Genomic DNA, 20,079 nt, shown 5'->3' with positions numbered 1-20,079 from the left:
GTGAAGAATATAGCCTGGTCTGGAATATAGCCTGGTGAAGAATATAGCCTGGTCTAGAATATAGCCTGGTGAAGAATATAGCCTGGTGAAGAATATAGCCTGGTCTAGGAGCTTGTGTGTTGTGACAGGATGACTTGTGTTTGACACTAGGACTCTTTTGTGACCCAGCTTGGAAAGTGGTAGTGAGGTGGAGTGTGAGAGATGGAAATGAATACAAGTGCTTGGAAATATATGGAGAGAGAAGAATGAGTATGCAGATAACAGTGAGACTCTACTGGAGTGTGTTCCCTTGGTCGGACCACTAGGGACAGTACTGAGTATCCCGTCTTCTCACATTGAGCTACAGCCAGCTGGACCTTTGGGCATTCTACACAGGAAAGAGGCGAAGCATATTGAGGACTGACTACCCTGCACTGTTTCTATTGAAGCTATAGGCTAACGCTAATTCACTCAAGTGCAGATAACCGTACTGCAGGTTCGCTGAAAATGTTTAAGCTATGTATAAGTTACCAGTATTGAAGCCAACACACCGTGCAAGCTGTTCACCACTCAAAACTATACCAGTCTGTTAAAATACTGTGTAACACTTTATTTGGATAGTCCATCTGTAGATGCTCTACAGACTATCAATAGCATTTACACTAACTATCTACTAACACTAACCCTAGCTCTCCCTAACCTTAACCTAACACTAAACTCAACCCTAACCCATATTCTAACCATAACCGTAACCGTAGCAAGCAGTTGCTTATCAACAGATAGTTTGTTAATATTATAACCATTCGTAGACCATCAATAGATGGAACATTTGGACTATCCAAAAAGTGACCCAATACTGTATAGTGTCAACATTCTGAGTGAACCTACAGTGCAGTTGACCTTTACCTGCAATTGATTGAATTTGGGTGCATGTCTACATTTTTATAGATTAATTATATATTCTATTTTTACTGATAAATATCAATAACCAAGCTGAGCATAAATGTTACAACACATTTACGTCTTGGGTTAGTTAATTGGTTCCCAAAGTGCATGTGCAAGAGCAAGCACCAACACAAAGGTATATTGGCGGTAGAGCTGAGGGTTGTACCTTTCTTGGGGGCATATATTAGTTGTCCTTCTCAAGAACACCCCCAGAAGAGAACAGAAAAGACAAGAGAGATCAGTGAATGGCAGAAGAATAACAGAGGAAGCCAAGGAAGAGGAAGAGGAGGTGGAGAGGAAAGAGAGAAAAGGCAAACACACACCCATCAAGCATAAAGAAAAGCAATGGCTTAAAACAAAACTCTGAAAAACAGAAAAGAAGAGAGACAAATTAGATGAGGTAACCACGGAAATAATGAAATAACACAGCATCGGAGAGAGAGAGAGAGACATGAGAGAGAGACCTAGATGAGAGAAGAGAAACAAATAAATAACGCAAAGAATATGAACATCAACACAATGAATATTAAGCTACTGAAGAAAGACAGTGAAGGAAAGAAAATTAGGAAATTATGAGATGTTAGTCACCAAGGCTGTGAGTGACTAAGAAGTGTCTGTCAGCTATCAACGTTAGGGTCAAGGGTTCGAATCATTTTCCTATAACACAACACTTCCTGCCATACAGGAACAGGATATGACCTATGTTCACTGCTTTATGTTCACTACATACTTCAGTCTGAGACTGCCATCATTCAAGTCATTTGTAGTTACGTCAAATGAGGGGTGTTGCTCAAATCAAAGTCATCAGCGATTGGATTATCTCCAACAAATCAGAGTATCAAAGCCAATGACACATTTTCAAAACGCCGCTTTACCCACATGTGTTCTGGCTCTCGACCCAACCCATCGGTTTCTGGGACCAATCAGAACGGTCAGAATGTGTCTGTGTTCTTGAAATCTTTGGGGAGGTACTCAGGTTGATGTGGTGCAGCGTTTGGCCGGAGCAAGAACTTTTGGCAGCCAGGCAAACCAGTGTTAGAGTCAAGGGTTAGAAGCCATTTTCTATAACACCCCACTTCCTGCCATACAGGAACAGGATATGACCTAAGCATTCCTTCCCCCTCGCTATAGAGTTATGGTGACGTGTGTGACTTTGGTAAATAAGAGACGGGATGGAGTATTTAGGGCTTATCTAGGAATGGGTGTTCCAAACCATCTCTACCATCTCTACCTAGACAATGCGTCTCACCATTATGTTGTACAACAGTGGTCACCAACCTTTTCTGAGCCAAAATCACTTTCGCAGTCAAAAAGCAAGCCGAGATCTACCGCTCAGATTTATTTTCAACATGACTTAAACAATGTCACATTAACCTAATAAAAACTGTTCTGTATGAATTATGTCTGGGCAGTAGGCCTAATATACAGTACCAGTCAAAAGTTTGGACACACCTACTCGTTCCATTTTTTTAATAAAAAAAAAACTATTTTCTACATTGTAGAATAATAGTGAAGACATCAAAACTATGAAAAAACACATGGAATCATGTAGTAACCAAAAAAGTGTTAAGCAAATCAAAATATATTTTAGATTCTTCAAAGTGGCCACCCTTTGCCTTGATGACAGCTTTGCACACTACTGGCATTCACTCAACCAGAACACTGATAAGCTGTAGAAAGAATATATACATTTATAAGACTTGTTCATAAAAGAGAGAATTGTTCATAACCTTGATATGTACGGATAGTATACATCCCCTTCCCCTCAAGAATGGTCTACCATATAGCCAGTTATGCAGGGTTAAACGAATATTGACAGATTTTGAAGGCAATGCTAAAAAAAAGACCGATAAATTCTAAATGAGAGTAAATGAAAAACAAGTATAAAACTCTTGATGCTGCAATGATGAAAATATCTCTAAAACCAAGAGAGGAATTGCAAAAAAGTCAAACAAAGAAAAACAACGCGACCGTCTTTTGCACCCTGTACACCAAGTGTTCGGAGAAAATGAAAGCAATCCTGAAAAAGCACTGGCATATTCTGCAATCACACAAAAAAAATCTCACACCTCTTCAAGGAACCCCCACTGGTGGTCTATAAGCGTGGTCGCAATATTGGAGATAGCTTGGTGAGATCAGACATGCCCCCCGAGCCCACTCAGACACTCTTGACACCCATTCCAAATGGGAACTACAAATGTGGCTCATACGCCCAGTGCAATAGCACTATAACAACATCCTTCTTCAGACACCCACATACAGGTTGAAAAATCACTGTAAGGGGTATCATCTCATGCAAGACCAAGGGAATAATCGATCTCATCACCTGTTCATGTGGGAAAGCCAACGCAGGACAAACGAAAAGACAATTAAAACAACGCATAGCTGAACACCGCAGCTCAATCAGGTTTAAGAACACTGACTATCCAGTAGCAGCTCAATCAGGTTTAAGAACACTGACTATCCAGTAGCAGCTCAATCAGGTGTAAGAACACTGACTATCCAGTAGCAGCTCAATCAGGTGACAGAACACTGACTATTCAGTAGCAGCTCAATCAGGTGTAAGAACACTGACTATTCAGTAGCAGCTCAATCAGGTGTAAGAACACTGACTATTCAGTAGCAGCTCAATCAGGTGACAGAACACTGACTATCCAGTAGCAGCTCAATCAGGTGTCAGAACACTGACTATCCAGTAGCAGCTCAATCAGGTGTCAGAACATTGACTATCCAGTAGCAGCTCAATCAGGTGTCAGAACACTGACTATCCAGTAGCAGCTCAATCAGGTGACAGAACACTGACTATTCAGTAGCAGCTCAATCAGGTGTAAGAACACTGACTATTCAGTAGCAGCTCAATCAGGTTTAAGAACACTGACTATCCAGTAGCAGCTCAATCAGGTGTAAGAACATTGACTATTCAGTAGCAGCTCAATCAGGTGTAAGAACATTGATTATTCAGTAGCAGCTCAATCAGGTGTAAGAACACTGACTATTCAGTAGCAGCTCAATCAGGTGTCAGAACACTGACTATCCAGTAGCAGCTCAATCAGGTGACAGAACACTGACTATTCAGTAGCAGCTCAATCAGGTGACAGAACACTGACTATCCAGTAGCAGCTCAATCAGGTGTCAGAACACTGACTATTCAGTAGCAGCTCAATCAGGTGTAAGAACACTGACTATCCAGTAGCAGCTCAATCAGGTGTCAGAACACTGACTATCCAGTAGCAGCTCAATCAGCTGTCAGAACATTGACTATCCAGTAGCAGGTCAATCAGGTGTCAGAACACTGACTATCCAGTAGCAGCTCAATCAGGTGACAGAACACTGACTATTCAGTAGCAGCTCAATCAGGTGTAAGAACACTGACTATTCAGTAGCAGCTCAATCAGGTGACAGAACACTGACTATTCAGTAGCAGCTCAATCAGGTGTAAGAACACTGACTATTCAGTAGCAGCTCAATCAGGTGTAAGAACACTGACTATTCAGTAGCAGCTCAATCAGGTGTAAGAATATTGACTATTCAGTAGCAGCTCAACCAGGTGACAGAACATTGACTATTCAGTAGCAGCTCAATCAGGTGACAGACCATTGACTATTCAGTAGCAGCTCAATCAGGTGACAGAACACTGACTATTCAGTAGCAGCTCAATCAGGTGTAAGAACACTGACTATTCAGTAGCAGCTCAATCAGGTGACAGAACACTGACTATTCAGTAGCAGCTCAATCAGGTGACAGAACACTGACTATTCAGTAGCAGCTCAATCAGGTGTAAGAACATTGACTATCCAGTAGCAGCTCAATCAGGTGACAGAACACTGACTATCCAGTAGCAGCTCAGTCAGGTGACAGAACACTGACTATTCAGTAGCAGCTCAATCAGGTGTAAGAACACTGACTATTCAGTAGCAGCTCAATCAGGTGTCAGAACACTGACTATTCAGTAGCAGCTCAATCAGGTGACAGAACACTGACTATTCAGTAGCAGCTCAATCAGGTGTAAGAACATTGACTATCCAGAAGCAGCTCAATCAGGTGTAAGAACATTGACTATCCAGTAGCAGCTCAATCAGGTGTCAGAACACTGACTATCCAGTAGCAGCTCAATCAGGTGACAGAACACTGACTATTCAGTAGCAGCTCAATCAGGTGTAAGAACACTGACTATTCAGTAGCAGCTCAATCAGGTGACAGAACACTGACTATTCAGTAGCAGTTCAATCAGGTGTAAGAACATTGACTATTCAGTAGCAGCTCAATCAGGTGACAGAACACTGACTATTCAGTAGCAACTCAATCAGGTGTAAGAACATTGACTATTCAGTAGCAGCTCAATCAGGTGACAGAACACTGACTATTCAGTAGCAGCTCAATCAGGTGTAAGAACACTGACTATTCAGTAGCAGCTCAATCAGGTGTAAGAACACTGACTATTCAGTAGCAGCTCAATCAGGTGTAAGAACATTGACTATTCAGTAGCAGCTCAACCAGGTGACAGAACATTGACTATTCAGTAGCAGCTCAATCAGGTGACAGACCATTGACTATCCAGTAGCAGCTCAATCAGGTGACAGAACACTGACTATTCAGTAGCAGCTCAATCAGGTGTAAGAACATTGACTATCCAGTAGCAGCTCAATCAGGTGACAGAACACTGACTATCCAGTAGCAGCTCAATCAGGTGACAGAACACTGACTATTCAGTAGCAGCTCAATCAGGTGTAAGAACACTGACTATTCAGTAGCAGCTCAATCAGGTGTCAGAACACTGACTATTCAGTAGCAGCTCAATCAGGTGACAGAACACTGACTATTCAGTAGCAGCTCAATCAGGTGTAAGAACATTGACTATCCAGAAGCAGCTCAATCAGGTGACAGAACACTGACTATCCAGTAGCAGCTCAATCAGGTGACAGAACACTGACTATTCAGTAGCAGCTCAATCAGGTGACAGAACACTGACTATTCAGTAGCAGCTCAATCAGGTGACAGAACACTGACTATTCAGTAGCAGCTCAATCAGGTGACAGAACATTGACTATCCAGTAGCAGCTCAATCAGGTGACAGAACACTGACTATCCAGTAGCAGCTCAATCAGGTGTCAGAACACTGACTATTCAGTAGCAGCTCAATCAGGTGTAAGAACACTGACTATCCAGTAGCAGCTCAATCAGGTGTCAGAACACTGACTATCCAGTAGCAGCTCAATCAGGTGTCAGAACATTGACTATCCAGTAGCAGCTCAATCAGGTGTCAGAACACTGACTATCCAGTAGCAGCTCAATCAGGTGACAGAACACTGACTATTCAGTAGCAGCTCGATCAGGTGTAAGAACACTGACTATTCAGTAGCAGCTCAATCAGGTGACAGAACACTGACTATTCAGTAGCAGTTCAATCAGGTGTAAGAACATTGACTATTCAGTAGCAGCTCAATCAGGTGACAGAACACTGACTATTCAGTAGCAACTCAATCAGGTGTAAGAACGTTGACTATTCAGTAGCAGCTCAATCAGGTGACAGAACACTGACTATTCAGTAGCAGCTCAATCAGGTGTAAGAACACTGACTATTCAGTAGCAGCTCAATCAGGTGTAAGAACACTGACTATTCAGTAGCAGCTCAATCAGGTGTAAGAACATTGACTATTCAGTAGCAGCTCAACCAGGTGACAGAACATTGACTATTCAGTAGCAGCTCAATCAGGTGACAGACCATTGACTATCCAGTAGCAGCTCAATCAGGTGACAGAACACTGACTATTCAGTAGCAGCTCAATCAGGTGACAGAACACTGACTATTCAGTAGCAGCTCAATCAGGTGACAGAACACTGACTATTCAGTAGCAGCTCAATCAGGTGTCAGAACACTGACTATCCAGTAGCAGCTCAATCAGGTGTAAGAACATTGACTATCCAGTAGCAGCTCAATCAGGTGACAGAACACTGACTATCCAGTAGCAGCTCAATCAGGTGACAGAACACTGACTATTCAGTAGCAGCTCAATCAGGTGTAAGAACATTGACTATCCAGTAGCAGCTCAATCAGGTGACAGAACACTGACTATCCAGTAGCAGCTCAATCAGGTGACAGAACACTGACTATTCAGTAGCAGCTCAATCAGGTGTAAGAACATTGACTATCCAGTAGCAGCTCAATCAGGTGACAGAACACTGACTATTCAGTAGCAGCTCAATCAGGTGACAGAACACTGACTATTCAGTAGCAGCTCAATCAGGTGACAGAACATTGACTATTCAGTAGCAGCTCAATCAGGTGACAGAACACTGACTATTCAGTAGCAGCTCAATCAGGTGTAAGAACACTGACTATCCAGTAGCAGCTCAATCAGGTGTAAGAACACTGACTATCCAGTAGCAGCTCAATCAGGTGACAGAACACTGACTATTCAGTAGCAGCTCAATCAGGTGTCAGAACACTGACTATCCAGTAGCAGCTCAATCAGGTGACAGAACATTGACTATCCAGTAGCAGCTCTCTTTGTTGAAGCTAACCATCCTATCTCCTCCCTAAAATACACAGGCATTGAGCATGTTGCTCTACCAAGGAGAGGAGGTAACATGGAGATCCTACTATTACAAAGGGAGGCTTACTGGATATCCTATCTAAAACATTGACCCCTAGTGGTCTGAAATATTGACTTTGATCTCAGGCCCTTCATATGAACAATTCTCTCTTTTATGAACAAGTCTTATAAATTGATATATTCTTCCTACAGCTTGTCAGCATACACCCAATATGTTCCCCCTGTTGATGATGCTTATTATTTATTATGGTTGAACCAAAAGATTACATGTGACACAACAAAATAGAAAACAATTAAATATGTGAAATTTAATTAAACAATAATGTATGTTGAGACTAATATTATGTACAATATTCAATTCTGTTTCCATATGATAACAATAGCCTAATATATTCAATATGCCATAAACTATTGTTTTTTAACAGTTTCACTCAATTCATTAGAATTAACTTAATAATTATGACACACCGCTCACTATTGTCATTGGTTGCACTAATTGCACTGTTTGTCTACATAACCTGGTTCAAGCATTCATGACATTACCCTGAAGAAGGCACAGTGATGCCGAAACGTTGGTGATTTACCCAATATATTACTGGGAGTTTATATATATTGAGTGTGCGACTTTTTATAGTTTATAGTTTATTCGCCGTTAGTCAGCACCTCCACATCAAATATTATTTTCTGGGTGTGTGCCAGCTCCAGTTTTTTATTCTAATAGTGTTGAATAAAAACAGTGACAGTGCTGAATAAAAACGTAAACATGAACTCACTCATAAAAACTGCAGCTCTTTGCTGTAATCTTTGACGGTCTCTCTGTGGTCATGGTTTTAAAAGTTATTATGTAGACTAGTATCAAACTTTGCTGTAGCCAGGGTCGTGGAAGCTCTGTAGGAACAGTGATTTTGAGCTATCTGATTGGCCAGCACAGAAGTCGCACGCAATTTAGGCACAGATCTCCCGGTTCGCCGGGTAGGTAGTTTGTCTTTTCACAAAAATGAAATGGTTCAAAATGTGAACACTTTGTCTACCCGGTACACAGGGCTTCTGAATCAAGTGCACCTACCGCCAACAGCGCAACACAAATAATACAAAACATGGATTGCAAGCCTTTATCGTTGGTTTTTCTACAGAAATGATTGTTGATCGACTAGGAATACCTTGAAGATCGACCAGTCGATCGTGATCGACCGGTTGGCGACCACTGTTGTACAATGTAGCCTATTAATGTTTATTGGAACCCAGCTAAATGAGCCGTAAGATAAGACGGGAAAGAAATTAGAATCATGATTCAATGGAAATGGAATACCAGGAACGTGCCGTGTTCCACCCATAGATATGCAACCTGAATAGAATTGTGGAATGTGTTGACTTTTGTAACAAACGTACACGTACATAGTGGCTAATAGCTATCCTCCAACATTGTGTGTGTGTGTGTGTGTGTGTGTGTGTGTGTGTGTGTGTGTGTGTGTGTGTGTGTGTGTGTGTGTGTGTGTGTGTGTGTGTGTGTGTGTGTGTGCATCTTGCACTGTCATGTTTCTACTGTGGATCCAAAGAAAGTAAATGCCAAATGTATGTGTGTTGAGCTGATGATGTTCCATTGGTAGATTTGGCCCTCTAGTGGAAGTATAGTCAATCACAGACAGAAAGCCAACCCCCATAATGACCCGTCCTTCCTCCCTTGCCCTATAGACTACCACAGTATGAGTCATAATACCCATACAACCTAGAGGTCTAACAGGGACATTGTGATTTTTAGTTTTTCCACCATACATCTTTCCAATAGGGGATTTTAGAAACACAACATGAGCGCTGTGTTCCGTGTAGGCTTACCCTGGCGTGACATTTTGATAACCATGTAAATATCTCTCAGACAAGGTGACTTTTAAAACAATTGGAACCATTTCCCTATTTGACCACTAGGTTTTATGGGTATTATGACAACTCAACATTGAGGCTCTATTCCCCATTCTCCAATCATTCCAATACTCATATAGAGTGAAGTCAGCAATGTCATGTCAATAGATCTTGCTTTTAAGCTTTTGCTTAAATGACATTTGAATACAGTTTTGGAGTGACACAGCGAGGGGAGGGAGCACCTGCGAGAAAGGGAATTGGGCTAATCTAACCTGTCGTGGCAACATGAGAGGAAATAGTACCAGTCGATGGCACACCACACAGACTTACCATCGATCTCCTCGTCTGTCGTCAGCTCATCATTGGAGCAGATGCTTAACACGTTAACCAGCATCTCAGTGACTAGAGAGAGAGAGAGAGAGAGCGAGCGAGAGCAAGAGAGCGAGAGAGCAAAAGAAAGAAAGGAAGGAAGGGGGTGGGGAGAGAGAGAAAGAAACAGTGCGAGAGAGAGATGACGTAGGGGAGAGAGGAAGGGAGGGAGCGTGAGGGAGTGCTAGGACTAGCTGCTAGAATGTGAGCCATGTCTAAAATGTGACATCCAACTACTACAGTGTTTGGGGAATGGTTTGGGGTGTTTTCACATTTAACTACGCTTCAGGGGTGAACAGAGAGATGGGGGGAGGGTTGTGTGAGTAGGAGTGGGGTCTTGGATAAGATAATTCATAGTTTACACATTGATTAAATGAAACAGAGAATGTAAATTGTAACTTGTCATGCTACATTAGTACAGTAGATGTCAGCAGCATGTAAAGGAGGGGTGACTGGGTGTGCTGGAGATTAAAGTGGATGTATGTCACCTTCAGCCTTATGACACATTATACTAAAATACATGCAGTCAAAGATACCGTAAATTCCTTTTGACAACCTTGTGGCGTTATGCTGAATGACATTTGATGTGATAATTGTTAAGGACACATCTCATTTGATATTTTTGGTTGAGAGGTTAGGCATGACTATATCCACATATACCACTGGGCGTGATAATTGGTCATCTCAATTGCTATTTCTAGTTGTTGTGTTGTTAGGCATGTTTATAGCCACATATACCATTGCATGGGAGTCCTAATCATAGCCACAACAACAGTTTCCTAAATGTATTAAATGAACTTGAACTTCACATTTGACAGGGTTGTCATTGTGTGGGTGTGTGTGTCCCGCTCACCTTTCTCCCCGACAAAGGGGAGGGACCAGGTGAAGACGTCCATGAAGTTGGGCAGCCAGTAGGGGTGAGGGGAGCAGTTGAACTGCCTGATGTTCATCACGTTGTTCTCATACTTCAGTACCGCAGCTGTAGGGAACAGGCAAAGACATCATTTAGATGAACTTAAAAAAAGATGTACTGGTTACTTCAGCCATTTAAGTTTTATTACAAAAAAAACACGAGGTAATTGATTTCCTCCACATTTTTGAGTAAGTACTTATTCAGGGATGTGAAACACTGTATGTTGCAGACAGAAATAGAATGTATAGAGATGACATGATTCCCTATTCTACATTTCTTTCTGTAATTTTACATCCTCCGGAACAGGCCCATGGAGAGAGGAGTTTTAAAGGAACATTTCAAACATTTACAACTTCATATTCATCATCTCTACTACTACCCTAACATCAACAAATGTGAAAATGGCACATTTCCATGTTTTGAAGTAAAAAACAGGGGAAAAAAGTGTTTCCAATGACATCGGTGTCCATCATGTGATTTTAACCAATTATGAGTAGGCGTTGCCTACTAATAGCCTGCTAATTGGTTGATGATGTAATTGGAAACACGCATCTTCCTTTATTTTCTTTACTACAATACATAGAAATGTGCCATTTTCATATACCCTATGTTGGTGTTGGGGTGGTGCTGGAGATTATGAATATGAAGTAGAAAAATTGTGAAATTTCATCTGACACAACCCATGTCGGTATCACTTTACTTAAAGCATCCAGTGTTCGTGTCCCACTAGCGACTCCTGTGGCGGGCCGGGCGCAGTGCACGCTGACATGGTTGCCAGGTGCACAGTGTTTCCTCTGACAATATTGGTGCGGCTGACTTCCGGGTTAAGTGGGCAGTGTGTCAAGAAGGACGCACGGCTCTCGACCTTCGCCTCTCCCGAGACCGTACGGGAGTTGCAGCGATGAAACAAGACTTTAACTACCAATTGGATACCACGAAATTGGGGATAAAAAAAATAAAGAATAATAATTATATATATATTAGAGGTCGACCGATTAATCAGAATGGCCGATTAATTAGGGCCGATTTCAAGTTTTCATAACAATCGGAAATCGGTATTTTTGGACACCGATTTGGCTGATAATTATTTTTAAAAGTATATTTTTTACACCTTTATTTAACTAGGCAAGTCAGTTAAGAACACATTCTTATTTTCAATGACGGCCTAGGAATGGTGGGTTAACTGCCTTGTTCAGGGGCAGAACGACAGATTTTTACCTTGTCAGCTTGGGGATTCAATCTTGCAACCTTACGGTTAACTAGTCCAACGCTCTAACCACCTGCCTTACATTGCACTCCACTGTTACGCGAATGCAGTAAGAAGCCAAGGTAAGTTGCTAGCTAGCATTGAACTTATCTTGTAAAAAACAATCAAACAATCAATCATAATCACTAGTTAACTACACATGGTTTATTTTTTTATATTTTTTTCTCATTTGCAACTGCGACCTGGCCAAGATAAAGCATAGCAATTCGACACATACAACACAGAGTTACACATGGAATAAACAAAACATACAGTCAATAATACAGTAGAACAAAAGAAAACATCTATATACAGTGAGTGCAAATGAGGTAAGTTAAGGCAATAAATAGACCATGGTGGCGAAGTAATTACAATATAGCAATTAAACACTGGAATGGTAGATGTGCAGAAGATGAATGTGCAAGTAGAGATACTGGGGTGCAAAGGAGCAAGATAATATAAATAAATACAGTATGGGGATGAGGTAGGTAGATGGATGGGCTGTTTACAGATGGGCTATGTACAGGTGCAGTGATCTGTGAGCTGCTCTGACAGCTGGTGCTTAAAGCTAGTGAGGGAGATATGAGTCTCCAGCTTCAGAGATTTTTGCAGTTCGTTCCAGTCATTAGCAGCAGAGAACTGGAAGGAAAGACGACCAAAGGAGGAATTGGCTTTGGGGGTGACCAGTGAGATATACCTGCTGGAGCGCGTGCTACGAGTGGGTGCTGCTATGGTGACCATTGAGCTGAGATAAGGCGGGACTTTACCTAGCAGAGACTTGTAGATAACCTGTAGCCAGTGGGTCAGGCGAAGAGTATGAAGCGAGGGCCAACCAAAGAGAGCGTACAGGTCGCAATGGTGGGTAGTGTATGGGGCTTTGGTGACAAAATGGATGGCACTGTGATAGACTGCATCCAGTTTGTTGAGTAGAGTGTTGGAGGCTATTTTATAGACGACATTACCGAAGTCGAGGATAGGTAGGATGGTCAGTTTTATGAGGGTATGTTTGGCAGCATGAGTGAAGGATGCTTTGTTGCGACATAGGAAGCAGATTCTAGATTTAATTTTGGATTGGAGATGCTTAATGTGAGTTGATGATATTACTAGTTTATTTAGCGTGTCCTGCGTTGCATATAATCGATGTGGTGCGCATTCGCGAAAAAGGACTGTCGTTGCTCCAATGTGTACCTAACCATAAACATCAATGCCTTTCTTAAAATCAATACACAAGTATATATTTTTAAACCTGCATATTTAGTTAATATTGCCTGCTAACATGAATTTCTTTTAACAGAGTCAGGGTATATGCAGCAGTTTGGGCCACCTGGCTCGTTGCGAACTGTGTGAAGACTATTTCTTCCTAACAAAGACAGCCAACTTCGCCAAACGGGGGATGATTTAACAAAAGCGCATTTGCGAAAAAAGCACAATCGTTGCACGACTGTACCTAACCATAAACATCAATTCCTTTCTTAAAATCAATACACAGAAGTATATATTTTTAAACCTGCATATTTAGCTAAAAGAAATCCAGGTTAGCAGGCAATATTTACCAGGTGAAATTATGTCACTTCTCTTGAGTTCATTGCACACAGAGTCAGGGTATATGCAACAGTTTGGGCCGCCTGGCTCGTTGCGAACTAATTTGTCAGAATTTTACGTAATTATGACATAACATTGAAGGTTGTGCAATGTAACAGGAATATTTAGACTTATGGATGCCACCCGTTAGATAAAATACGGAACGGTTCCGTATTTCACTGAAAGAATAAACGTTTTGTTTTCAAAATGATAGTTTCCGGATTCGACCATATTAATGACCAAAGGCTTGTATTTCTGTGTGTTATTATGTTATAATTAAGTCTATGATTTGATATTTGATAGAGCAGTCTGACTGAGCGATGGTAGGCAGCAGCAGGCTCGTACGCATTCATTCAAACAGCACTTTCGTGCGTTTTGCCAGCAGCTCTTCGCAATGCTTCAAGCATTGAGCTGTTTATAACTTCAAGCCTATCAACTCCCGAGATTAGGTTGGTGTAACCGATGTGAAATGGCTAGCTAGTTAGCGGGGTGTGCGCTATTAGCGTTTCAATCGGTGACGTCACTCGCTCTGAGACTTGGAGTAGTTGTTCCCCTTGCTCTGCAAGGACCGCGGCTTTTGTGGAGTGATGAGTAACGATGCTTCGAGGGTGGCTGTTGTCGATGTGTTCCTGGTTCGAGCCCAGGTAGGGGTGAGGAGAGGGACGGAAGCTATACTGTTACACTGGCAATACTAAAGTGCCTATAAGAACATCCAATAGTCAAGGTATATGAAATACAAATGGTATGGGGAGAAATAGTCCTATAATTCCTATAATAACCTCAACCTAAAACTTCTTATCTGGGAATATTGAAGACTCATGTTAAAAGGAACCACCAGCTTTAATATGTTCTCATGTTCTGAGCAAGGAACTTAAACGTTAGCTTTTTTACATGGCACATATTGCACTTTTACTTTCTTCTCCAACACTTTGTTTTTGCATTATTTAAACCAAATTGAACATGTTTCATTATTTATTTGAGGCTAAATTTCATTTATTGATGTATTATATTAAGTTAAAATAAGTATTCATTCAGTATTGTTGTAATTGTCATTATTACAAATACATTTAAAAAAGTCGTCCGATTAATCGGTATCGGCTTTTTTTAGTCCTCCAATAATCGGTATCGGTGTTGAAAAATCATAATCGGTCGACCTCTAAAAAGAGAAAGAAAAAAAGCATCCAGGTATTATGCATTACAACTTGTTATAAGCATGTATGTTATTCATGTTTTATAGCAAGGTAAATATAGAAATAAATAAGCCACTCAAACTGGCTTTTATTTTGTCTGGATCATTACGAGATGATTACAAGACATTATAATGGGCTAATAACTGCATCATAATGAATTATACCTGGATGCTTTAAGTAAACTACTGTAATAACTACTGTAACATGTTGAACGAACCACCGGTGTACATAGCATTATGAATACATTCATAGGGCACTCTATCCTAGAACATCCATAGAGTGCATTATAAAACTATCCATAAAACCGTAAATCCAGCTCGTCACTAAACCCCAATAAACCTGTCAGTTTTAGACCATGAGGGACATTGTGTCTTGCAATTAAAACAGTGGTATTAACTAAAAATACCTAGTCTGTCTCCGCTGCGCTGTGTCCTGTTCAACACAGCTGGCCTTTTAAATCCATCCTCGGCTCTTCCAGAATGTTCTTTCGTCTTAATTCCAAGCCCTCAACCCCCACCACTACAGACCCAGCATCATTTAAAGGGATTTAAAACATGAATAAAACCAAGAAAAACACCTTCCTCGGCATATGGGCCATCCCTCCCTCCATCCCTCCCTCCATTCCTTAGTGAGAGAACTTGAATTTCTGGTGAGGGATGAATGGAGCGAGGGATGGAGGGAGAGGGTGAAAGGAGAGAGTGAGAAAGAGGCAGGGAAGAGGGGGGATGGAGGTGAGAGAGAGATGATTAGAGAGAGAGAGAGAGAGAGAGAGAGAGATGATTATAGAGAGCGATAGAGAGAAAGAGAGAGAGAGAGATGATTGGAGAGTCAGAAGGAGAGAGGATGGCGGTGGAGGGATGTTGAAAGGAAAAGCTGGTGCAGAGAAATAAGCTGAAACAAAGCAAATCTACTTGTAAGTTCCACAGGAGATAAAACAAAGGGAGACAGTTTATTAGAGAACCAGGAGGAGTGCTTTGGTTCGCCACAGTATGCAATACTGCTCCAGAGGTCTAGTGCATACAGGGGTCTCCAGAGGTCTTGTGCATAGCTTTTTCTGTGCCAATATGCATGGAATATTGGATCTGTGGAAAACACCAAATTCTCTGGGAGGCAATTGTAACATACCAAAGATGGGGTCAGAAACCGAGGCTGTATCAAGAACCAGTTTAACCCTCAGTGTTTATGAGAGAAACACACAGTACCAGTCAAAAGTTTGGACACACCTTTTCTTTATTTGTACTATTTTCTACAGTAGAATTATAGTGAACACATCAAAACTATGAAATAACACATATGGAATCATGTAGTAACCAAAAAAGTGTTAAACAAAAAAAAATATTTTTGAGATTTTTCAAAGTAGTCACCCTTTGCCTTCATGACAGCTTTGCACACTCTTGGCAATCTCTTAATGCGTTTGAGGCAATCAGTTGTGTTGTGACAAGGTAGGGGATATACAGAAGATAGCCCTATTTGGTAAAAGACCAAGTCCATATTATGTCAAGAACAGCTCAAATAAGCAAAGACAAACAACAGTCCATCATTACTTTAAGACAGGAAAATGTCAAGAACTTTGAAAAACCATAATGCGCTATGATGAAACTGGCTCTCATGAGGACCGCCACAGGAAAGGAAGACCCAGAGTTACCTCTGCTGCAGAGGATAAATTAATCAGAGTTAACTGCACCTCAGATTACAGCCCAAATAAATGCTTCACAGAGTTCAAGTAACAGACACATCTCAACATCAACTGTTCAGAGGAGACTGAATCAGGCCTTCATGGTCGAATTGCTGCAAAGAAACCACTACTCAAGGACACCAATAAGAAGAATAGACTTGTTTGGGCCAAGAAACATGAGCAATGGACATTAGACCGGTGGAAAACTGTCCTTTGGTCTGATGAGTCCAAATTTGAGATTTTTGGTTCCACCGCCATGTCTTTCTGAGACGCAGAATAGGTGAACGGATGATCTCCGCATGTGTGGTTCCCACCGTAAAGCATAGAGGAGGAGGTGTGATGGTGCTTTGCTGGTGACACTGTCAGTGATTTATTTAGAATTCAAGGCACACTTAACCAGCATGGCTACCACAGCATTCTGCAGCAATACGCCATCCCATCTGGTTGGCGTGGGACTAAGTGGGACTATGATTTGTTTTTCAACAGAACAATGACCCAAAACACACGTACAGGCTGTATAAGGGCTATTTGACCAAGAAGGAGAGTGATGGAGTGCTGCATCAGATGACCTGGCCTCCGCAATCACTCGACCTCAACCCAATTGAGATAGTTTGGGATGAGTCAGACTGCAGAGTGAAGGAAAAGCAGCCAACAAGTACTCAGCATATGTGGGAACTCCTTCAAGACTGTTGGAAAAGCATTCCTCATGAAGCTGGTTGAGAGAATGCCAAGAGTGTGCAAAACTGTCATCAAGGCAAAGGGTGGCTACTTTGAAGAATCTCAAATATAAAATATATTGTGATATGTTTAACACTTTTTTGGTTACTACATGATTCCATATGTGTTATTTCATAGTGTTGATGTCTTTACTATTTTTGTACAATGTAGAAAATAGTACAAATAAATTAAAACCCTTGAATGAGTAGGTGTGTCCAAACTTTTGACTGGTACTGTATGTAATCCTTTTTTGTATCATGAAAAATCTATAGATTCTCATGGATGTTGTAGAAGGATGATAAAAAAACATTTCCAAATACATTATGTTATGTGTGACTTAAACTTGTACAGTATTAGAATACTTTGCTATTTTGGCTCACACAGCGACCCCACTAGTATCAGACCTGGGCCTGGGCCAATGACCTAGTTGGTCTAATCAGGGTAAGGTGTTATCACGTTGCAACAGGCCAGGGAACCACACAGGCAGACACTGCTGCCTAACCCCCTTTATACAGCAAGCTGCTCCCCCTCCCACCCGCAACACCCAGCCAATGTGGCCCAGATTCGTTGAGGGGAAAGCTGACACCGAGGTCGGGTCCCGGTGGGGACTTTCCTGCCTCAGGGCGTCTCCTGACTGGGTTTGAGAATAGCCAGTCATCAAACGCGGCATGCCAGCCATCTGCATGTCATGAGTCTGTACATCTACAGCCAGACTAACATTCACTTGCATCCCAGTGGGCTTGGTGAGAGGTGGGGTCGGTGATACTGTGGTGAGACGAGCGGGTTGGGGAGCAAGCAAATGGTGCAGCCTTGAGTATCAACAACCATTATTATGAGCTGCTTTCTCTTAGATACAGACACACAAACTCAGAAAGCACAAATCCACTTGCATTGTAGGATCTACGCAGTTAGTGGCTTATAACAAGCAACCCCCCATGCTACAAGGCTCAGCTCGTTGTCGTTTGTGACACCAGCGTTCTGGGTTTGATTCCAGAAAGGACCAAATATTCTTAACATGTGACTTGCTTTTCATAAAATAATAAAATGAAGAAAAATAAACTCACAAATCAATACATTTTCGAAAAAAGAAAGAAAACTGTATTTTTTCAGAGGTTTCTTGCAGTTCCTCAGATGACCACTGGGGGTCTCTGTTGCTCTGATAAAGCTGCATGCTCCTCTAGTGCTTCTTAGGGGAAAAGACCAGACTCTGTGCTTTAACACGCACACACTACCACGGTCAAGTCATCCCGACGCCTACCCACCTGTCTGTCCTCTCCTACATTATTTACCGAGGAGTGCCTGCTGAGAAGGGTTTTCCTCCCTTCGTAACGAGGACAGCTCTCTGATCCCCTTTGTCTGGAGGGATGGAGGGAAGCGGGGTAGAGGGATGAAAGTTCCTCTCTACCTCCTCTGGCTTAATGCTTCCTCCTGTACTGTCTGTCTGCCCATCAGACTCTACTCACTCTATTGTCTACCTCTCTGTATTCATGTAACAGAGGCAGACAGGAAATAGAAGAGGGAAATGGGCTGTTTTGATTTTTCACTTCACTTCAATTTATCATCCCACACATATTTGATCCGAGTAGATCACTGTTGCAGTGGGGCAATACAGTAGGCTACACGGTACAGTGTTAGTAATAATGCAGATTGAGTTGTCATTGATCAATAATTGAGGTCTTGATCTTAACTACAGTTAAGTCACAGAAGGAGACTAAATAATAACAATGGAATATTTATTTATTGGTTAACTGGTCCTCTCTTGCCAAGAGTCCCATCCAACTTCTCACCCAGAAATCCAGAGAGGAAAACAGAACCTCCCCATTCTGCTCTGATGTGCTCTGGCTGGAGGGGGTGGGAATCCCTGGAGAACGTCCAGACAAGGTGCCCACGCTGTCGTCCGTGACGAGGCGGAAAATTCCCTTGTTCACTGTCATCATTCCTGCCCCGGGGATGCCAACCCGATATTTTTTCCACGCCAGCATGCCATCTCTTTCCACCCCTCGTACGATCGCACCGCCACATGCCAACCTCACAGGAAACTGAACTCTGACATTTGACCCCCAGAGGTCAATGAACAATGGCCTCGGCCATATCTCCGAGCCTGTCCTCTAGAGCAACAGCAATTTCCATCCATCTCCAATTTCATTCTATCAACGAAAAACAGGAGAGAGAAGGGGAAAGATGGCTGTTTAAGAAGCAGGTAGGCTAAATGTTTGTGCTGAAGTTTGACCTGGTGATTAACACAGCCAACTTCTCACCACACATGCCTGAATCCCCAGTCTGACACTTTCAAAGCCCTCCATCTACTTCTGTCTCCCCGTCACACTTCCAACTGTCTAAACACAAGCACCAACAACATACGGCAGGGGAAAAACAGTGTCTTATATGTGTTTGGATATGTGTAATTACCATCACTGTCCAAGAGGCAGGCCCAGTGACCGAAGGGTCTTGTTGAGCTGGGAGATTTTAATTAAGCAGCTAGACAATATAGCATGCGCAAATATTATTTCCCCCTTGGAGTCCTCCAACCTCCTCTATTTTGTGTTGCAGCAGCCAGTTTTCATGTTTACAGCTCATGGAGAGAAAGGATAAAGAGAGAGAGGGGGTGGGAGAGAGGAGGGTGAGAGAGGGAGGGAGCGAGAGCAATCATGGCGGTGTGTTTTCATTTGAGCGCAGGGTGTACCATAGTTCATCTCTCTCTACACACCAGTGTAATGTCAGGGAAGTACCAGGAGGAGCATAACACATTAGCCTGAGTGACCATCAGTGACAACCCAGCTCCAGCTCATGTGACCACAAACAACTTGACCCCTGACAGGAGACCCTGTAGAGTAGTAGACCCTTGTCTCAGGGGTCGAACAATCTGATTCTACGATTTATCTTATCCTTAAAAAAAAGGAGCTATGTGGCCTTTACATTTTATCCACTCAGCAATGTTGGCCTTTGTGTTTTGGTTTTTATTTATTTGCCTGTGAAACCACCAGCTAGGGGTTTCCTGGCTCTGACGGTATCCCCTCTCTGATAAGGGTTACACTGTCCCAGGACCGCAGACC

General features: G+C 42.1%; 1 protein-coding gene across 1 annotated transcript in view; it reads right to left on the bottom strand.

Annotated features, from left to right (window-relative positions):
• LOC120049598 (serine/threonine-protein phosphatase 2B catalytic subunit alpha isoform) overlaps nt 1-20,079 on the bottom strand; it is a 145,604-nt gene that overhangs the window by 13,154 nt on the left and 112,371 nt on the right. Inside the window, exons 9-10 of the mRNA XM_038995891.1 lie at nt 10,558-10,683; nt 9,666-9,737 (exon numbers count right to left, since the gene is read on the bottom strand). Coding sequence (XP_038851819.1) covers nt 9,666-9,737; nt 10,558-10,683 — 198 coding nt within the window. The remainder of the gene's footprint in view (nt 1-9,665; nt 9,738-10,557; nt 10,684-20,079) is intronic.

The sequence above is a fragment of the Salvelinus namaycush genome, chromosome 6, assembly GCF_016432855.1.
Source record: "Salvelinus namaycush isolate Seneca chromosome 6, SaNama_1.0, whole genome shotgun sequence".
In the NCBI taxonomy this organism is placed as follows: domain Eukaryota; kingdom Metazoa; phylum Chordata; class Actinopteri; order Salmoniformes; family Salmonidae; genus Salvelinus; species Salvelinus namaycush.
Note: the sequence above shows the minus strand (reverse complement) of the source record. Positions and strands in the feature narration are given on the sequence as shown.